Source organism: Dermochelys coriacea, chromosome 17, assembly GCF_009764565.3.
Source record: "Dermochelys coriacea isolate rDerCor1 chromosome 17, rDerCor1.pri.v4, whole genome shotgun sequence".
NCBI lineage: Eukaryota > Metazoa > Chordata > Testudines > Dermochelyidae > Dermochelys > Dermochelys coriacea.
The window spans coordinates 16,120,800-16,140,234 of NC_050084.1; the positions used below are offsets into that span (position 1 = coordinate 16,120,800).

At 44.2% G+C, this 19,435-nt stretch overlaps 1 protein-coding gene across 4 annotated transcripts in view; it reads left to right on the plus strand.

Moving 5' to 3' along the window:
* The window catches only part of CASTOR2 (cytosolic arginine sensor for mTORC1 subunit 2), a 226,276-nt gene that overhangs the window by 172,089 nt on the left and 34,752 nt on the right, over nt 1-19,435 (plus strand). Inside the window, exon 1 of one of the 4 annotated variants that reach the window (XM_043499302.1) lies at nt 176-359. The exons of the other annotated variants lie outside the window; for them this stretch is intronic. Coding sequence (XP_043355237.1) covers nt 191-359 — 169 coding nt within the window. The 5' untranslated portion in view covers nt 176-190. Of the gene's footprint in view, nt 1-175; nt 360-19,435 lie in introns of those variants that run through there. 4 annotated transcript variants of the gene reach the window in all.

Here is a 19,435-nt window from a genome sequence, read left to right on the forward strand (position 1 = left end):
ACTGTAATTCTGCTTGGGTGAACTGGGTGCCTCCAAAGCACCCAGCAAGATTTTTGGAATCTCATTTTTAATTATGAGTGGTGCTGCTGCTTCTCTGGTACTTAATGTCGGATTACCTCAAAGCTTGACTTTATTTCCATTCTGGAGGTCATAAATACTCCCTTCCTTAATTTCTTCTATACATACCCCTATGTCAGAGAAGATCAAAGATGGCTTGGAAATGAATTACAGAAAGGGGAGATTTCTGTATGAGCCAGAGGATAAAGCACTGGAGAATAGTTCAGTTCCTGTTCAGCCACTGGTGTTTGGTGTGGCCTTGGGCAAGTCGTTTCACCTGCATCCCTCCTGCTGCCCTTGGGGTAGGTCTACCCTACAATCATAGGGTGCGATTGTCCCGGCTTGAGTTGACATATCCAAGCTAGCTTGAATCTCGCAAGCTTGGGTTGCAGAGCAGGGAAACTGTGGGAACATGCACTTCAGTGTGGGCTGTGCAAACCTGACCAGAACCAAATTATTCATGGTGCCAGTCTGCACTGAAGCTGCACTGGGATCCACGTTAGCTAGATTAAAGCTGGGACCCAAGTTAGCTAGAAGAGCTGCAATCGCACCCTATTGATTACAGTGGGCACCTCATGGACTTAAAGGGACTTTAATTGCCAGAAGGGACCATTGTGATCATCTAGGCCGACCTCCTGCATATTTCAGGCCACAGAACCTCTCCCACTTCCTCCTGTAATAGACCCATCACCTCTGAGTTACTGAAGTCCTCAAATCATGATTTAAAGTCTACCCTGTATCTGTCCTGTCTGTTTAGAACTGCAGGGCCTGTCACTCTTAGTGCATGTATGGCACCTAGCACAATGGGGCTCTGATCTCAGGTGGGGCTTCTAGATGCTGTTGCAATAGTTACCATTAATAGTATTTTTTGAGAGAGAGAGAGAGAGAGAGAGAGAGAGAGAGAGAGAGAGAGAGATCAAGGAATTAAAATGTTGCTGAAAGTTGCAGCAGCTTTTCACAGCCTAGGCCAGTGGACTTCATCCTGCTTGCATGGAATCAGTGTGATGTTTTAGAGACAAGGTGGGTGAGGTAATATCTTTTATTGGACCAGCTTCTTTCTGTTGGTGAGAGACACCAGCTTTTGAGCTACAGCCCAGACCTGAAGAAGAGCTCTGTAGCTCAAAAGCTTGTGTGTCTTTCTCTTTCTCTCTCTAATATATTCTTTCCCCCCCCCCCACACACACACACTTTTAAAAGTGGGAGGGCACTTTTACTGGCCATAAGGATGAGCAACGGGGTTGGGGGGTTTGAGATGTGAGGAGCAGGGCCTTGGGGGGAAGGGGTGGCATAGGAGTGGGGCCACGGTTTGAGCACCAGTGGCCCCCCCACTCTTGGGACGCTTCTGCTACCCCTGCAGCAATTACATCCCCATGATACACTTGGGGAAATTTGAAGAAGAGAAGTTAGAGACAAAGTTTTTGAAAAGTGTCCACTGACTTAGGGTGTCTACATTTTTGGAAGCCCAGTTTACAGCCTGATTTTTTTTTTAGAGGTGCTGAGCCACCCAGAGCTCCCAGTGATGTCAGGTCAGTTTTAGCATCTCTGATAAATCAGGCCATACGTGTCTTACACGGGGCACCTCAAATTAGCGGATGCTTTTGAAAATGTAGGCCAAAGACCTAGTGAAAGTTGATGTCAGAGCTAGGATTAGAACTTGCAAATTCCCGGCTCCCAAACTATGTTCTTGATCGTGCTTCATTTTCTTGTGTCTAAAATAATTTCCTTTAGTCCAGTCTCTCCCTCGTAGTGAGGCTAAGGGTTTGTACGCACTAGCGCTTACTTTGGTATAACTTACGTCGCTCAGGGGTGTGGCAAAGCAAACACCCCCGACCCCCCGGAGCAATGTAAGTTACACCCACCTAAGCACCAATGTGGACAGTGCTTTGTCGGTGGGAGACACTCTCCCACTGACATAGCTCTCCCCTTGGCATAGCTACTCTACCTCCCCGAGCCGTGGTAGCTTTTTCCCATCTGCATAGAGCACTGCAGCGATTCTAGTGGAGACCTACCCTCAGTCTTCTGGAGAAAAGTTCTCCCCAGGGAAATGACAGACAAACTCCCAGGAAGTGATAGCCATATGTGGGCTGAGGAGGGGTGGGGGTATCAGTCTTGATGGATGGCGGCCATGAAACGGAGCCATCTACCTGGGCTGGATTGGTGGCTCATCTTCTGCTAAGTGCTAACCAAATGCTACAAGAAAGAAAAACAGACTTCTATCTAAACTTTCTTCCCAAATCCCCCATTACTTATAGGCATCTCTTCCTTGCTGGGGCAGTCCTCCAAGCCCCATATATAATATATAGTATGTCTGTCTTTTTATCTATGTCTGGGACAGGAAGTATTGTAACTTGGGTGAGCCTAGCTGTGAGCAGGTGCTTCATTTTTTTTGTCGCAGGCTACATCGAACAGTGGTCAAGGCAGTATCTGGCTTCCCCCTTGCTGAAGGCACAGTATTGGTAGAAAACAATCACAGGTTTCGAATGCGTCCGATGAAGTGAGCTGTAGCTCACAAAAGCTTATGCTCAAATAAATTTGTTAGTCTCTAAGGTGCCACAAGTACTTCTTTTCTTTTTTGGTAGAAAACAATATAAACCATTATTGCTGCTTCCTCCCTGGGAGAGCTAAATATGTGGACTGCCCTATCTCTAATGCTCCTTATCAGGAATCAGCTTTGTTTACCTGCTAATTCCTTGAGTGACTTATCAGATCAGCATGATTTCAAAGTGTTAAGAGCATCTGTGCTTGCAAGAATTTTGCACTTGGCTGGCCTGGGCCCTCCCTGTGTTCAGATTAGATATAAACACATTCCTGACGTGAGCAAAGGAGATTTGCTTTCAACATAGCCTAATACTAGAAGTGTGGGGACCTGTCAGAGGAGTAGGGCTTAACTCTGCAAAGTTACTGAAGCCTTGTACATCTTTGATATCCAACCCTGCAGGAGTGACAAGGAAAGTGCACACCTGACACAGATTCACGGGCTTGGTCTATGCCCCAGCCTGCAAACAGGCCCTTAGGATTGCTCCCTACAGTGTGCTGGACCTCCAGCATCTACACAGTTCCACTGGGGCAGGCCCAAAACTGGGCCTTGGGGCACCAACAATGCCTGTCTCTTTCCATGGCCCCATGCAGCAGAGTCCTGCCAAGCCTGACTTCTGTGGGAGGCTTGTCCCTACCCCTTTCAGGGTGCAATGATCCCAGTGTGTATTTGAAGTGACACTAGGCAGCCTTTTCAAAACAAGGTGATGATTTATTAGTCACCTGGTGTGCAGCAGGGGACAGTGCTTAGGTCAGCATAGAGAAACAAAAGCAAAGACCAAGTTCAGACTGGCCAATGCCAGGGCTCCCTTGAGCTGTGCTGCTGAAGGAACCATCTTTGCTTTCTGTCTCCTTCTCTGTCCCTTTCTCTCTGTCACAGGTGAGAGCCTCCTTTGTCTCTGTGGTACGTCTACACCGCGATTAAAAACCCACAGCTGGCCCATGTAGCTGACTTGGGCTGCAGGGCTGTTTAATTGCAGTGTAGACATCTGGGCCCCAGCCCAAGCTCTGGGATCCTCCCACCTTATGGGATCCTAGAGCTCAAGCTGCAGAATTACGTCTACACCAGATTTCAGAGTAGCAGCCGTGTTAGTCTGTATTCGCAAAAAGAAAAGGAGTACTTGTGGCACCTTAGAGGCTAACAAATTCATCCGATGAAGTGAGCTGTAGCTCACGAAAGCTTATGCTCAAATCAATTTTAGTCTCTAAGGTGCCACAAGTATTCCTTTTCTTTCTGTCTACACCAGAGTTAAACAGCCCCACAGCCAGAGCCCTGGCACGCAGGTGTCTAATTGCTGTGTAGATGTGCGAGCTCAGCTCTTATCACAGCCACTTGACACTGTTCTGCTCATGGCCAGTGCCCTGCTTCCCTGCTGAGAGATGGAGGAAATCTCCTTCCTCTTGGCTGTTGGTCACTAGGTGTGAATGTCACGGCCGTTTAGGGTTTCACTGTCTTCCTGAATGATCCTCCATTTATATAGGTTGGTTTCAGCCAGTCCTTAAAATCCATTCATATCACGCCAGACACTTTTATGTGATACAAACGCCCATGTCTCCTGCTCTGCCCTGGGATCAGTGTGCTAAGCCTTCTGCACCCTCTGAATAGCAATACCCTTTCACATCTGTCACTACCATGCTTGTCATTCATAAAAATGTTACAGAAAATTTCCACTTTCGTCACAACATCCAAGGAAGCCTTCTTCAATGGCATAGTAAAAGTTGAGCTTAGTCCACAGGCTTGGTCCAATGCCAGTGATGGAAATGGAGTGATCGCCGGTGATTTCAGCAGTCTTGGGATAAGGCCCCAAGTGGGCAAAGTGAGGAGTTGGCTCTTGGTAAGTTTGGGGATTTGATGTGACTTGTTTTAATGGATGCCTCTGACACCTCTAATTTAGATACTAACCTCAGGGTTATTCCTCACCCTACCTTGGAAACTGAAGATGAAACACGTTACATGCATACAGATGTTAAGAGGCGTGTGTATAACAATCGCACAACAGTTTAACTTATTTGCCATTAATATTCTAACCGTTTTCAAAAGCAGAGTTGGACTAGCCCGACACACCTGTAGTGCCCAGTAAAATTAAGATTACAGGTTGGATGCTGTGTTACAAGCTTAATTTAATAAAAAGAGGGAGAGCATTTGATGTCAGTGGGACTTCAGCACCTACTTGGGGTGTGATCCTGGGTGAGGTTGCTTTCCTCAATTGGAGCTCAGCAGATTGCAGATACAGGCAAAGCTCTAATCAAGATGAACTGACCTGCTGTTGTGCAGGTTTTTGATGGGTCCAGCTTGCCTTTCATACCCCTGAAACAACCAAGTCACAGGTCCTATTTACAACCCAGCTTTATTCTGACCTGGTGGCAGTTTGTTGTATAGACAGGATGGTCCCCAGCTTGGAATGTGGTCCCCTGATTTGCTTACATATTGGTGGTCTGGTTGTGTCCTTAGTCCCCCATAGTCATTGCCTTGAAAACTTCCTCTGCTTTCCAAGTTTGTGCGCTTCTTTCTCTTTTCTCCTTCTCTTACCCCCGACGCTTGTAGCAGCATCTTTGACAGCCTCCTCTTCCTGTACCACATTAGTTCTGTATCTCAGCAGCCCCTCTTCTCTGCATTCCATCTTTTTTTCCATCCTGCCTGGTCAACTTGCAAGGACATCAGATGACAAGTTTCCTACAATGGCTTGGGTTATTACTCATATTCAGTTGGATTTCTGGAATCAAGTATTGACTTTCATAACTGTGACGATCTATTATTATTATTCTCCTCTCCATCATCCCCTCGTCTTGTTGAATAATTTCAAGGTGTTAATTGCCTGCCCCAGCAATCAGTTCATTGATCTGGAACACAAACATTCTTGAAATAATTTTCTGTCTGAGCCCGTCTGTGGCTTACGCAAGTGGCAGCATTTGTTTCCTTGTTTTTAATTTCCTGCAAAGAAAAGCTTTTGTATTGTTCTTGACAGAATGCCTCTGACTCTTTCAGCTGTCACTCCTTCAGGCCATGTGGTTTTCAAGGAAGTCTGACACTAACAGTATGCACTTTTTGTATAATTAAAGTGTGTGGGTGAGAATTACAAGTTCTGCTCAGTCAAGTTCTTTCATAGAGATTGCTGCCTTATGTTTATCATATGCAGTAAGTACCTGGGACTCTTACTCACTTAGAAACCTTTTATTTGGGTCAGGTTGGGAGGGGAATTAGACAGTTTTTTGCTGTAGGTCTCTTGAAGAAGTGGCATTATTTCTTCTTGTAAGTGTAGTACTTCCTTCCTGTAATGTGCATACCATGAAAAAAGAAATGAGGGATAATTGCTCAAGTACTTGAAAAACATGGCATGCATCATCCGCACCAAAGGGATGATTTTCATAAGGCTAATACTTCCACAAGCAACCCGCAGAAGTGTTATGTTTTCATAAAAAGAAAAGGAGTACTTGTGGCACCTTAGAGACTAACAAATTTATTAGAGCATAAGCTTTCGTGAGCTACAGCTCACTTCATCGGATGCATTTGGCGGAAAAAACAGAGGAGAGATTTATATACACACACACAGAGAACATGAAACAATGGGTTTATCATACACACTGTAAGGAGAGTGATCACTTAAGATAAGCCATCACCAACAGCAGGGGGGGGAACGGCTAACCTGGTGGCAGAACTTTGTGACTTTGTCCTGACCCATAACTATTTCACATTTGGTGACAATGTATACCTTCAAATCAGCGGCACTGCGATGGGTACCCGCATGGCCCCACAGTATGCCAACATTTTTATGGCTGACTTAGAACAACGCTTCCTCAGCTCTCGTCCCCTAATGCCCCTACTCTACTTGCGCTACATTGATGACATCTTCATCATCTGGACCCATGGAAAAGAAGCTCTTGAGGAATTCCACCATGATTTCAACAATTTCCATCCCACCATCAACCTCAGCCTGGACCAGTCCACACAAGAGATCCACTTCCTGGACACTACGGTGCTAATAAGCGATGGTCACATAACCACCCTATATCGGAAACCTACTGACCGCTATTCCTACCTACATGCCTCTAGCTTTCATCCAGATCATACCACTCGATCCATTGTCTACAGCCAAGCGCTACGATATAACCGCATTTGCTCCAACCCCTCAGACAGAGACAAACACCTACAAGATCTCTATCATACATTCCTACAACTACAATACCCACCTGCTGAAGTGAAGAAAAAGATTGACAGAGCCAGAAGAGTACCCAGAAGTCACCTACTACAGGACAGGCCCAACAAAGAAAACAACAGAACGCCACTAGCCATCACCTTCAGCCCCCAACTAAAACCTCTCCAATGCATCATCAAGGATCTACAACCTATCCTGAAGGGCGAGCCATCGCTCTCTCAGATCTTGGGAGACAGACCAGTCCTTGCTTACAGACAGCCCCCCAATCTGAAGCAAATACTCACCAGCAACCACACACCACACAACAGAACCACTAACCCAGGAACCTATCCTTGCAACAAAGCCCGTTGCCAACTCTGTCCACATATCTATTCAGGGGATACCATCATAGGGCCTAATCACATCAGCCACACTATCAGAGGCTCGTTCACCTGCGCATCTACCAATGTGATATATGCCATCATGTGCCAGCAATGCCCCTCTGCCATGTACATTGGCCAAACTGGACAGTCTCTACGTAAAAGAATGAATGGACACAAATCAGACGTCAAGAATTATAACATTCAAAAACCAGTTGGAGAACACTTCAATCTCTCTGGTCACTCGATCACAGACCTAAGAGTGGCTATCCTTCAACAAAAAAACTTCAAAAACAGACTCCAAGGAGAGACTGCTGAATTGGAATTAATTTGCAAACTGGATACAATTAACTTAGGCTTGAATAGAGACTGGGAATGGATGAGTCATTACACAAAGTAAAACTATTTCCCCATGGTATTTCTCCCTCCCACCCCACCCCCCACTGTTCCTCTGATATTCTTGTTAACTGCTGGAATTATCCTACCTGCTTGTCACCATGAAAGGTTTTCCTCCTCCCCCCTCCCCCCCCCCCCGCTGCTGGTGATGGCTTATCTTAAGTGATCACTCTCCTTACAGTGTGTATGATAAACCCATTGTTTCATGTTCTCTGTGTGTGTGTATATAAATCTCTCCTCTGTTTTTTCCACCAAATGCATCCGATGAAGTGAGCTGTAGCTCACGAAAGCTTATGCTCTAATAAATTTGTTCGTCTCTAAGGTGCCACAAGTACTCCTTTTCTTTTTGCGAATACAGACTAACACGGTTGCTACTCTGAAACCTATGTTTTCATAGTTTGCCAGGGTGGTGTGTGTGCTCTCTGCAGCTTACTTGCGTAGTTTCAGTTAAGCTAGAGGAACTGCTCTTTTCCCTTTTCAATCAAATAGTTTGTTACTTTAAGAATTTCCCCCTTCCCTCCCCCCGGAATGGTCAGTACTGTTACTCCAAATGTAGCCCACGCAGTTAGGGCTTGTCACCCATTTGAGATAACTGAGATCAGATGCACACCTGTTTGTTGTGATAGCCGAGGGGGATGGATACAAATTTCAGTAATTAGAGACTTGAAGGAATTGATGACTTGGAGGAGAGGTTTTAGAGTAGAAGCCGTGTTAGTCTGTAGTTGCAAAAAGAAAAGGAGTACTTGTGGCATCTTAGAGACTAACATTTATTTGAGCATAAGCTTTAGTGAGCTACAGCTCACTTCATTGGACAGAGGAGCTTTGAAAGTCTTTTCTGGGGGTCGTCGCATGACTGGACCAGGTAGAGTGTGTGTGTGTGTGTGTGTGTGTTTTCATGGGTTTGCATTTAGTGTAGTTAAAATATAAATCCTGTTCTCTTCACCAGACCTTTTAAAAGTACAGTATCCCACCGTAAAGGCAGCCTGTATTTTAAAGACACAGTAGCATGGACAAGCGTGGCATTGAATCTTAGTAGTGAGCTGCTATACTAACTCAGATGAGACACAGCGATGAAACTAGATTGATGTTAAGGATGGCTCTGAGGTGTACATCCGTGTATGTAACTGTGTAGGAGGAAGGAGAGAGATTTGTGTCATTTCCAGTTCCAGCCTCCTTCCATGCTTGATGGCAAAATACTATTTGGTTTGGCAGATGTGCCTCCTATGGGTTTTCATTCTCCGCCATTGGCTTGTGTAATACCGTTTCAGGGATTCGGGCGCTACTGCAGTAAGTCATGGCTTTAAAGACTTCACTTCTGGAAAAGATGGCACAGATTGTGCTGCTGCATTAAAGAGATCTGTCTGAGTTAGGGTGTGTCGTGTTGACACCTGCACACTTGGCTGTCCCGAAATGTCATCTCTAGAATAATTCAGCACATCCCAGGCTGAGAAAAGAGTTCCCCAATTTAAACAGAGTATTGAAGCATCCCCTCCCTCTATCACCAGGGCATTTCCAGTTCATATTCAAAGCAGGAGGGGGGGAAAAAAGGTACATCTCGCAGTCTGTAAGCTGAGCTGCTATGAATCCTCTCAGTGCCTGGAGTGGGGAGCCTTTCCTGTGTCACCTGATTTTATTTCATTTGTTAGTGCCTCGTTAGTACCCTGTGCATTAGCAGAAGATCTGAGAGAGAACTATGAGAAAGCAGGGTTCTACGGGGCTCCTGAAACTGGTAAGTTCTATTTAGCATCTCCTCAATTTTGTGCTCATGAGCCAAGTTTCCTCTTCCCCTCACCCTGAGTTTTTTCTTGATCGGCTATAAGTAGGGGAGGCTGGTGTCTCCTCCCATTTCTTTAAGAAGGGTGAGTCTGCCTGGGCTTACCCTCTTTGTGGCAAGGTGTTTTTGTCTGAGATCACAAGTGAAGAGGAAATTTGTCTCCTGTTTAGACCAGAGCACCAACAGCCAGGACTCATGGGTTTCGTTACCAGTTCTTCTACTGACCCACAGTCTGGCTTTGGGTAAGTCACTTAGGTCTACGTTTACAGTGCTGCAGTAGCGTTAGTGAAGATGCTGCCTATGCTGATGGGAGAGCGGTAGCTCTGTTAATGGGAGAAACTATTCTGTCGACATAGTTAGATACGGGATGTAGACATGAGGTTGAAAAGGATCCTAAAGGGAGCGGGAAAGAATCCCCTAGTTATCCTTCATGTGGGAACAAATGATACGGCTAGATTCTCGGTGGAAAGTATTAAGGGAGACTATGCTAGGCTGGGGAGACTCTTAAGGAAATTGAGGCTCAGGTGATCTTTAGTGGGATCCTTCCTGTTCCTAGAGAAGGGCAACAAAGGTGTGACTAGATTATGACTGTCAACAGATGGCTTAGGCAGTGGTGCTATAAGGAGCGCTTTGGGATGTATGGCCACTGGGAGGCGTTCATAGACAGAGGACAGTTCTCTCGGGATGACTTCATCTGAGTAGGGAAGGAAATAGACTTCTAGGATCAAGGCTGGCACAACTGTTAAAGAGAGCTTTAAACTAGGAATTAGGGGGAGATGGTTGGGAGATGTCCAGGTAATCTCCACGCCAGATTTTAGCATTGAGGGGGAAGAAGACGAAGTAAGAAAGGATACAGCCGTGGGTAGGAGAATGTATATAAGGAGCGAGGGCGGTGTGGATACTAGTCTAATAGGTTATACTGGCTGTAGAATGACTGTGCCTAATAGGGTACAAAATGTGATCGAGGCCAAACAGCAAAAATTAAGATGTTTGTACACCAATGCGAGGAGCCTTGGTAACAAAATGGAGGAATACTGGTGCAGGAAGTGAAACCAGATATTATAGGGGTAACAGAAACATGGTGGAATAGTAGTCATGACTGGACTACAGGTATTGAAGGATATGGGCTGTTTAGGAAAGACAGAAACAAAGGTAAAGGTGGTGGAATAGCATTGTATATCAATGGTGAGGTAGAATGTAAAGAAATAAGAAGCGATGCAATAGATAAGACAGAGTCCGTCTGGGCGAAAATTACATTGGGGAAGATAACTAGTAAAGCCTCTCCTACGATGGTGCTTGGGGTGTGCTATAGACCTCCGGGATCTAATTTGGATATGGATAGAGCCCTTTTTAATCAAGTAAATACTAATGGAAACTGCGTGATCATGGGAGACTTTAACTTCCCAGATATAGACTGGAGGACCAGTGCTAGTAGTAATAATAGGGCTCAGATTTTCTTAGATGCGATAGCTGATGGATTCCTTCATCAAGTAGTTGCTGATGCCATTTTAGATTTAATTTTGGTAAGTAGTGAGGACCTCATAGAAGAAATGGTTGTAGGGGACAATCTTGGCTCAAGTGATCATGAGCTAATTCAGTTCAAACTAAATGGAAGGATTAACAAAAATAAATCTGCAACTAGAGTTTTTGATTTCAAAAGGGCTGACTTTCAAAAATTAAGGAAATTAGTTAGGGAAGTGGATTGGACTGAAGAATTTATGGATCTAAAGGTAGAGGAGGCCTGGGATTACTTTAAATCAAAGCTGCAGAAGCTATCAGAAGCCTGTATCCCAAGAAAGGGGAAAAAATTCATAGGAAGGAGTTGTAGACCAAGCTGGATGAGCAAGCATCTTAGAGAGGTGATTAAGAAGAAGCAGAAAGCATACAGGGAGTGGAAGATGGGAGGGATCAGCAAGGAAAGCTACCTAATTGAGGTCAGAACATGTAGGGATAAAGTGAGACAGGCTAAAAGTCGAGTAGAGTTGGACCTTGCAAAGGGAATTAAAACCAATAGTAAAAGGTTCTATAGCCATATAAATAAGAAGAAAACTAAGAAAGAAGAAGTGGGGCCGCTAAACACTGAGGATGGAGTGGAAGTTAAAGATAATCTAGGCATGGCCCAATATCTAAACAAATGCTTTGCCTCAGTCTTTAATAAGGCTAAAGAGGAACTTAGGGATAATGGTAGCATGACAAATGGGAATGAGGATATGGAGGTAGATATTACCATATCTGAGGTAGAAGCGAAACTCAAAAAGATTAATGGGACTAAATCGGGGGGCCCAGATAATCTTCATCCAAGAATATTAAAGGAATTGGCACCTGAAATTGCAAGCCCATTAGCAAGAATTTTTAATGAATCTGTAAACTCAGGAGTTGTACCGAATGATTGGATAATTGCTAATATAGTTCCTTTTTTTAAGAAAGGAAAAAAAAGTGATCCGGGTAACTACAGGCCAGTTAGTTTGACATCTGTAGTATGCAAGGTCCTGGAAAAAATTTTGAAGGAGAAATTAGTTAAGGACATTGAAGTCAATGGTAAATGGGACAAAATACAACATGGTTTTACAAAAGGTAGATGGTGCCAAACCAACCTAATCTCCTTTTTTGAAAAAGTAACAGATTTTTTAGATAAAGGAAATGCAGTGGATCTAATTTACCTAGATTTCAGTAAGGCATTTGATACCGTGCCACATGGGGAATTATTAGTTAAATTGGAAAAGATGGGGATCAATATGAACATCAAAAGGTGGATAAGGAATTGGTTAAAGGAGAGACTGAAAGGCGAACTGTCAGGTTGGAGGGAGGTTACCAGTGGAGTTCCTCAGGGATCGGTTTTGGGACCAATCTTATTTAATCTTTTTATTACTGACCTTGGCTCAAAAAGTGGGAGTGTGCTAATAAAGTTTGCAGATGATACAAAGCTGGGAGGTATTGCCAATTCAGAGAAGGATCTGGATATTATACAGGAGGATCTGGATGACCTTGTAAACTGGAGTAATAGTAATAGGATGAAATTTAATAGTGAGAAGTGTAAGGTTATGCATTTAGGGATTAATAACAAGAATTTTAGTTATAAGTTGGGGACGCATCAATTAGAAGTAACGGAAGAGGAGAAGGACCTTGGAGTATTGGTTGATCATAGGATGACGATGAGCTGCCAATGTGATATGGCTGTGAAAAAAGCTAATGCGGTTTTGGGATGCATCAGGAGAGGCATTTCCAGTAGGGTTAAGGAGGTTTTAGTACCATTATACAAGGCACTGGTGAGACCTCACCTAGAATACTGTGTGCAGTTCTGGTCTCCCATGTTTAAAAAGGATGAATTCAAACTGGAGCAGGTACAGAGAAGGGCTACTAGGATGATCCGAGGAATGGAAAACTTGTCTTATGAAAGGAGACTTAAGGAGCTTGGCTTGTTTAGCCTAACTAAAAGAAGGTTGAGGGGAGATATGATTGCTCTCTATAAATATATCAGAGGGATAAATACAGGAGAGGGAGAGGAATTATTACAGCTCAGCACCAATGTGGACACAAGAACAAATGGGTATAAACTGGCCACCAGGAAGTTTAGACTTGAAATTAGACGAAGGTTTCTAACCATCAGAGGAGTGAAGTTTTGGAATAGCCTTCCAAGGGAAGCAGTGGGGGCAAAAGATCTATCTGGTTTTAAGATTCTACTCGATAAGTTTATGGAGGAGATGGTATGATGGGATAATGGGATTTTGGTAAGTAATTGATCTTTAAATATTCAGAGTAAATAGGCCAAATCCCCTGAGATGGGATATTAGATGGACGGGATCTGAGTTACCCAGGAAAGAATTTTCTGTAGTATCTGGCTGGTGAATCTTGCCCATATGCTCAGGGTTTAGCTGATCGCCATATTTGGGGTCAGGAAGGAATTTTCCTCCAGGACAGATTGGAGAGGCCCTGGAGGTTTTTCGCCTTCCTCTGTAGCATTGGGCACGGGTGACTTGAGGGAGGCTTCTCTGCTCCTTGAAGTCTTTAAACCATGATTTGAGGACTTCAATAGCTCAGACATAGGTGAGGGGAGGAGTGGGTGGGTGAGATTCTATGGCCTGCGCTGTGCAGGAGGTCGGACTAGATGATCAGAATGGTCCCTTCTGACCTTAGTATCTATGACATAGCACTGTATACACTGGGGGTTTGGTTGGTATAACTACATCACTTAAAGGGGGTGGGTTTTTCACCCTCCTGAGCAATGTAGTTATACCAACATAAGTTGGTGGTGTAGACCAAGCCTTGAAAAAACTAATATTTTGTGAAGCAGTGTAGAACAGTAAAGCATTAGATCTCGTCTATACTAAAAAGTAAGGTCAACCCAGCTACGTCCCTCAGGGGTGTGAAAAATCCACACCCCTGAGCAACATAGTTAAGCCAACCTAATCGCCAGTGTAGACAGTGCTGGGTGGACAGAAGAATTCTTCTGTCGACCTAGATACTGCCTCTCGGGGAGGTGGGTTACCTATGCTGCTGGAAGAGCCCCTCCTATCAGTGTGGGTCATGTCTACACTGAAGTACTAGAGTGGCACCTGCAGCATGTAAAGAGGCCCATAGTTGCAGAGATTCCACAAACTACAAATTGAGTCTCCACCAGCACTGGTAGGAAAGGTTGGCATTAATCTAACTAATGTCTGAAGCTCTTTACAACAAAACTGTGCCATGAAAAGTAAGGACAGATACATAAAGGGAAGGTCTTGAGAAAAAATTGGAAAAAATAACCCCAACTATACATACAATATCATGGTGGCTAATTTAGTTACAACTAATCAGGAAAGAGATCTTGGAGTCATCGTGGATAGTTCTCTAAAGATGTCCACACAGTGTGCAGCGGCACTCAAAAAAGCGAACAGGATGTTAGGAATCATTAAAAAAGGGATAGAGAATAAGACAGAGAATAGCTTATTGCCCTTATATAAATCCATGGTACATCCACATCTTGAATACTGCGTACAGATGTGGTCCCCTCATCTCAAAAAAGATATACTGGCATTAGAAAAGGTTCAGAGAAGGGCAACTAAAATGATTAGGGGTTTGGAACAGGTCCCATATAAAGAGAGATTAAAGAGGCTAGGACTTTTCAGCTTGGAAAAGAGGAGACTAAGGGGGGATATGATAGAGGTCTATAAAATCGTGTATGTGGAGAAAGTGAATAAGGAAAAGTTATTTACTTGTTCCCATCACATAAGAACTAGGGGCCACCAAATGAAATTAATGGGCAGCAGGTTTAAAACAAATAAAAGGAAGTTCTTCTTCACACAGTGCACAGTCAACCTGTGGAACTCCTTGCCTGAGGAGGTTGTGAAGGCTAGGACTATAACAGGGTTTAAAAGATAACTAGATAAATTCATGGAGGTTAAGTCCATTAATGGCTATTAGCCAGGATGAGGGTAAAGAATGGTGTCCCTAGCCTCTGTTTGTCAGAGGGTGGAGATGGATGGCAGGAGAGAGATCACTTGATCATTACCTGTTAGGTTCACTCCCTCTGGGGCACCTGGTATTGGCCACTGTCAGCAGACAGGATACTGGGCTGGATGGACCTTTGGTCTGACCTAGTATGGCCATTCTTATGTTCTTATTTTTATGAATCAATGCTTATTGAAGTGTCTCCTCCAGAATTATTGCTAGTTGGAATTGTTTGGGGAGGGAGGGGGACATTTAGAAAAAGGACTTGAACACCTGGAGTTCATGAAAACTTTACAGAATTTCCTATACCAGTTTTGCTGCATGTCCAGGACTCACTTGTATTTTATATAAGGTGATTCTAATTCATTTTTAGCACCACAGCCATTTCTGTGGTCCCATACTAACTAGAGATGTGGGAAATTCAACTGTTTCACTTTGTGGTTCATACAAACCCTGCACCAAATCAGTTCACTCCAGAATGCAATTCCATTGCACAAGCTGCAAATTCAGCATGGTCTCAGTAATATTTTGTTCATGCTGCAAGCTTTGTGTTGGGCTTCAGGTTCAACGCAAATCCAAAACCAGATGAGATGCACCCAGTTTAGCGTAGAAACTGTGAGAATGTATATGATTTCTCTGTGTTGTCCCAGGTTCACTTGGAAGGCTCATCACTCTAAGCTGCTATGCCTTCAGGGACCCTGCTGCAAATCTGGAAGTTGCAATGGCATGCATCATCAGGCTGGTTTCTTGTGGCTTCTGGTTTTCTTATGAACATGTTGCAGCACTCTGCATAAATTCAGGATTAGGACTCCAGTGATGAGTCAGGTAGAACTATTAATTCATGAAGTCCATGCCAAGACAGGAACAGGTAAACTCCGAGGGCGAGGAAAGGACGGTCTTGTGGCTAAAATACAAGGCTTGAGTTAGTATTCAGCACTTTTCTCTATCTTTGTGCCCCATGTGCACAATGGCAATGATACTAACATATGTACAGGATTGTCGTCATGCTGACTTGATTGCCCAAATCTGGTTCCAGGTCTTTAAGCTTTAGCTAGGAGAGGCTTGTGCTTCTGGATCCAAAAGTCCCAGGTTCAATCCCTGCAGTCCAAGCAGTGTCATTGTTATATCTACACTGGTGTTCCTGTTCTTAGTACAACCACTTGGAATGCACCACAAAAACAGCCTAGTACAGACAAAGCCTGAGAGAGAGGATTTTGGAGGGTTTGGAAAGAGAACTGGAGAAATAGTTGGAAGGAAATGAGACTTCTGTTGAAATGCAGTGACAGTGTTTCATTGCCACTGGTCGGGGTGCAAGCAGACAAACTGATCTTGGCTCATAGCTTTTTCTTCAAAACACACGTATTATCATTAAAAGGGGAGAGAGGAGTGCCAGGGTTCTCAACCAGGAGTACATAGAGGTCTTCCAGGGGGTACATCAACTCATCGAGATATTTGCCTACTTTTACAACAGGCTACATAAGAAGCACTAGCAAAGTCGGTACACATGAAAATTTCATACAGATATGACTTGTTTATACTGCTCAATATACTATACACTGAAATGTAAGTGTGATGATTATATTCCAGTTGATTTATTTTAGAACTGTATGGTAAAAATGAGAAAGTCAGCAAGTTTTCAGTATAGTGTGCTGTGCCACTTTTGTATTTTTATGTCTGATTTTTTAAGTAAGTAGTTTTTAAATGAGGAGGAACTTGGGGGTACACAAGACCAATCAGATTCCTGAAAGGGGTACAGTAGGCTGGGAAGGTTGAGAGCCACTGATCTAGTGGTTTATGATTTATATTTCTGTAGCACCTGGGAATCCCAGCATGCACAAGGACCCTCTTGTGGTAGATGCTGTACGAGCACAGAAAAGAGAACCATACTAAGTAACCTGTCTCTGCCTCCCTTTATGATGACCTCACATGAGGGTCATGAAATTTGATCATGGTTTGTGAAGAACATTGGAGGAAAAAAGCTACTCCCTCATCTCGCTTGCTGCGATGCCTTCAAAAAACTCACCAATGGTTTTGCAGTTGGCGAGTTGTGACTGTAACTCATCTTGCTGACCAGTTTTGTCTCATTGCTACCTTGTGCTTCCTAGGCTGTTTGTCACAAACCTGTTGTCTCTTGCCTTATATTTGGATTGGAAGCTCTGTGGGGGCAGTGGCAGAATTTTTGTTCTGTGTTTGTACAGCACCTAGCGCCATAGGGTCCTGGTCCATGGTTGGAGATCCTAGATGTTACGGTAATACAGATGAATAATGATGATGATAATGAAGGTGACACAGATTGGTGATATTGGTGATGTACAAAGCTTTAGGGTCTGAGCGTAGCCATATGTGAGAGGATGCTAAACGTTGTGTCCTATGGAAAAAAGATGTGTAACTGAGCTCACTTGGGCCATTTGAGGTTTGGACTCAGCACGTGGAGCCTGAGGTTTTAGTGTTTGAGCTAAAGGACTAGTTTCATGAGTGACTGAGTGAAATTTAGGGGCCCGTTCTCCCCTGTATATTGTATATTCGCAAAAAAGAAAAGGAATACTTGTGACACCTTAGAGACTAACAAATTTATTTGAGCAAATTTATTTGAATGCATCCGATGAAGTGAGTGTAGCTCACGAAAGCTTATGCTCAAATAAATTTGTTAGTCTCTAAGGTGCCACGGGTACTCCTTTTCTTTTTTGCGAATACAGACTAACATGGCTGCTACTCTGAAACCTATATTGTAACTGTAACAAGGATGTCAGCCTAGATGATCTAATGGTTCCTTCTGGCCTTAATGTATGTCTTAGCAGCTATAGTAGGCTCCTCTCCTCTTATGTAGACTTGCTAGTAGAGTGGCACAAAGACCTGTCCTTTCCTAGCGTGGGCTACACATGCAGAAGTTTGGCCGTCCTACATATTTGCCAGACTGTGCAGTTTTGGGGTGTGTGTGTGTGTGTGTGTGTGTGTGTGTGTGTGTGTGTTTGTGATGCAGTCCCGTAGTAAGACTGCTATATGAAGATGCATTAATTCCCTAATTCCAAGTAGTCCGGATCACCTCTGCTCGCAGGTGCTGGTAGAGATGGAATTGTGGAGCGCAGCAATTAGGGATAAACAAAGATGTAATTTGTGAGGTTTCACTCTCCATCAGGAGATCCAAACAGTGGCTTTTAAACTCCTTCCTGAGATTGAAAATGGGGGCGTTTGAGAGGTGGGGGAAGATGGAAAGGAGGAGCTATTTGCAGGTGGAGGAGAGAATATAGCTTGCCTCACATGGCTTGAGACCTTTTTCCTGTGAGGGGAGCTCATTCACATTGCAAATAGGCTCTTTCCCCAGGGAAATCCTGGTCTTTCCTTAATGAAACTTGGGTATCCAGCTGCACTCCAGCTGTTGATTCCAGGAGGCTCAGGAGCCATTTATTCTGGTGGTATTTTGAAGAGCTAGAGTGTGTGTGGGGAGGAACTGACTGAATTTCTGCAGTAGCTACTGTGTTTCTGCCTTCAAGGAGACGGGAAGGGCATGGAGACCCTCACCTTAATGCAGGTATAGTTCTGTATTGGTTGAGTGTGGCTCAGCTAATCTCATGGCTGTGCCAGCACAGGCAGCTGTTCAGAAGCTGCAGGGATGGGAGGTATCAGGAAAAATATAAATAAGAGTTGTAATTTGGAAATGTACTTGGTTAGATGGTTCATCTGACTTGCCCTTCATTGACTGAGTTCTCTGCTGCAAACCCTTTTCTGGGTTAGCTTGTGTGCTTCTGCTCTTCAGAACTGCCAGGGTGTCCTACCAGGGGAAAGGTGATCTCTTAAATAACCAGCGCCCCCAAACCTTTACGGCTTTACAGGCCAAACCCAGCCAGTTAAAGTTATCAGGGAAATCAGTTGTCAGGCAGTGCAGATCATGGAGCATCGGTATGTTGCACTCCCTATGCGAGATCCATGCAGTTCATACTAGCTGCAATTTCTAAAGTGGTTTAAAGGTTCATCTCCATGGGGAGCATGCTGTAGAAATCCGGCCCGAGGTGACACAGGCCAAGATAACAGCAGCAAGGGCCTGCCCCTGCTAGAAAATAGCAAATTCTTAAAATCACTCTTAGCAGCCCCCAGTATGTAGATGTACAGAAGCAGCTGGGGATCCAGCAAGAGATTTGGGTTGCTAAGCTGCGTAATGAATGGTGGGCAGACACTCCCACTCAAGGATGTGGATTGTTGTCTCCTCCATTTCTTCTGGGTTGTTTCTACTGTTATAAGCAATATCTCCGTCTCCTCTGGATTAAGGCAGCCAGCTCTCTTTCAGCCATGTCCCATTCTCCATTAGACACCGGGAAAGTCATGCCACAGCACATTGTAAGAAACGGAAACCTAGAACTGGGCATCCTCATTATACTGAAGGATATCCACATTTCAGACCAGGTCTGCTCGCTAGCAGCCCCCATTGCACACTGAACAGGAAGGGCAGCAACAGAATTTTATGGACCCCTACACAAGAGAGCCCTCCATCAATTCCCCAATGCTATCGTCTGGGATCTCCCAGGAAGAAAAGAAAAGAGCAGTTCTGTTATTATTGATTATTTTGGTATTACAGTCCAATCACAGACCTGACCCCATTATTCTAGGCATTGCACAAACACAGAACAAAAATATCACCCCTTCCCCGAGGAGCTTACAATGTAAGCAGAAATCCATGGGCTGCTGCTTACGTCCTTCAGTAGTCAATAATATTGAGAGGAGGTGAAAGAACCCAATCT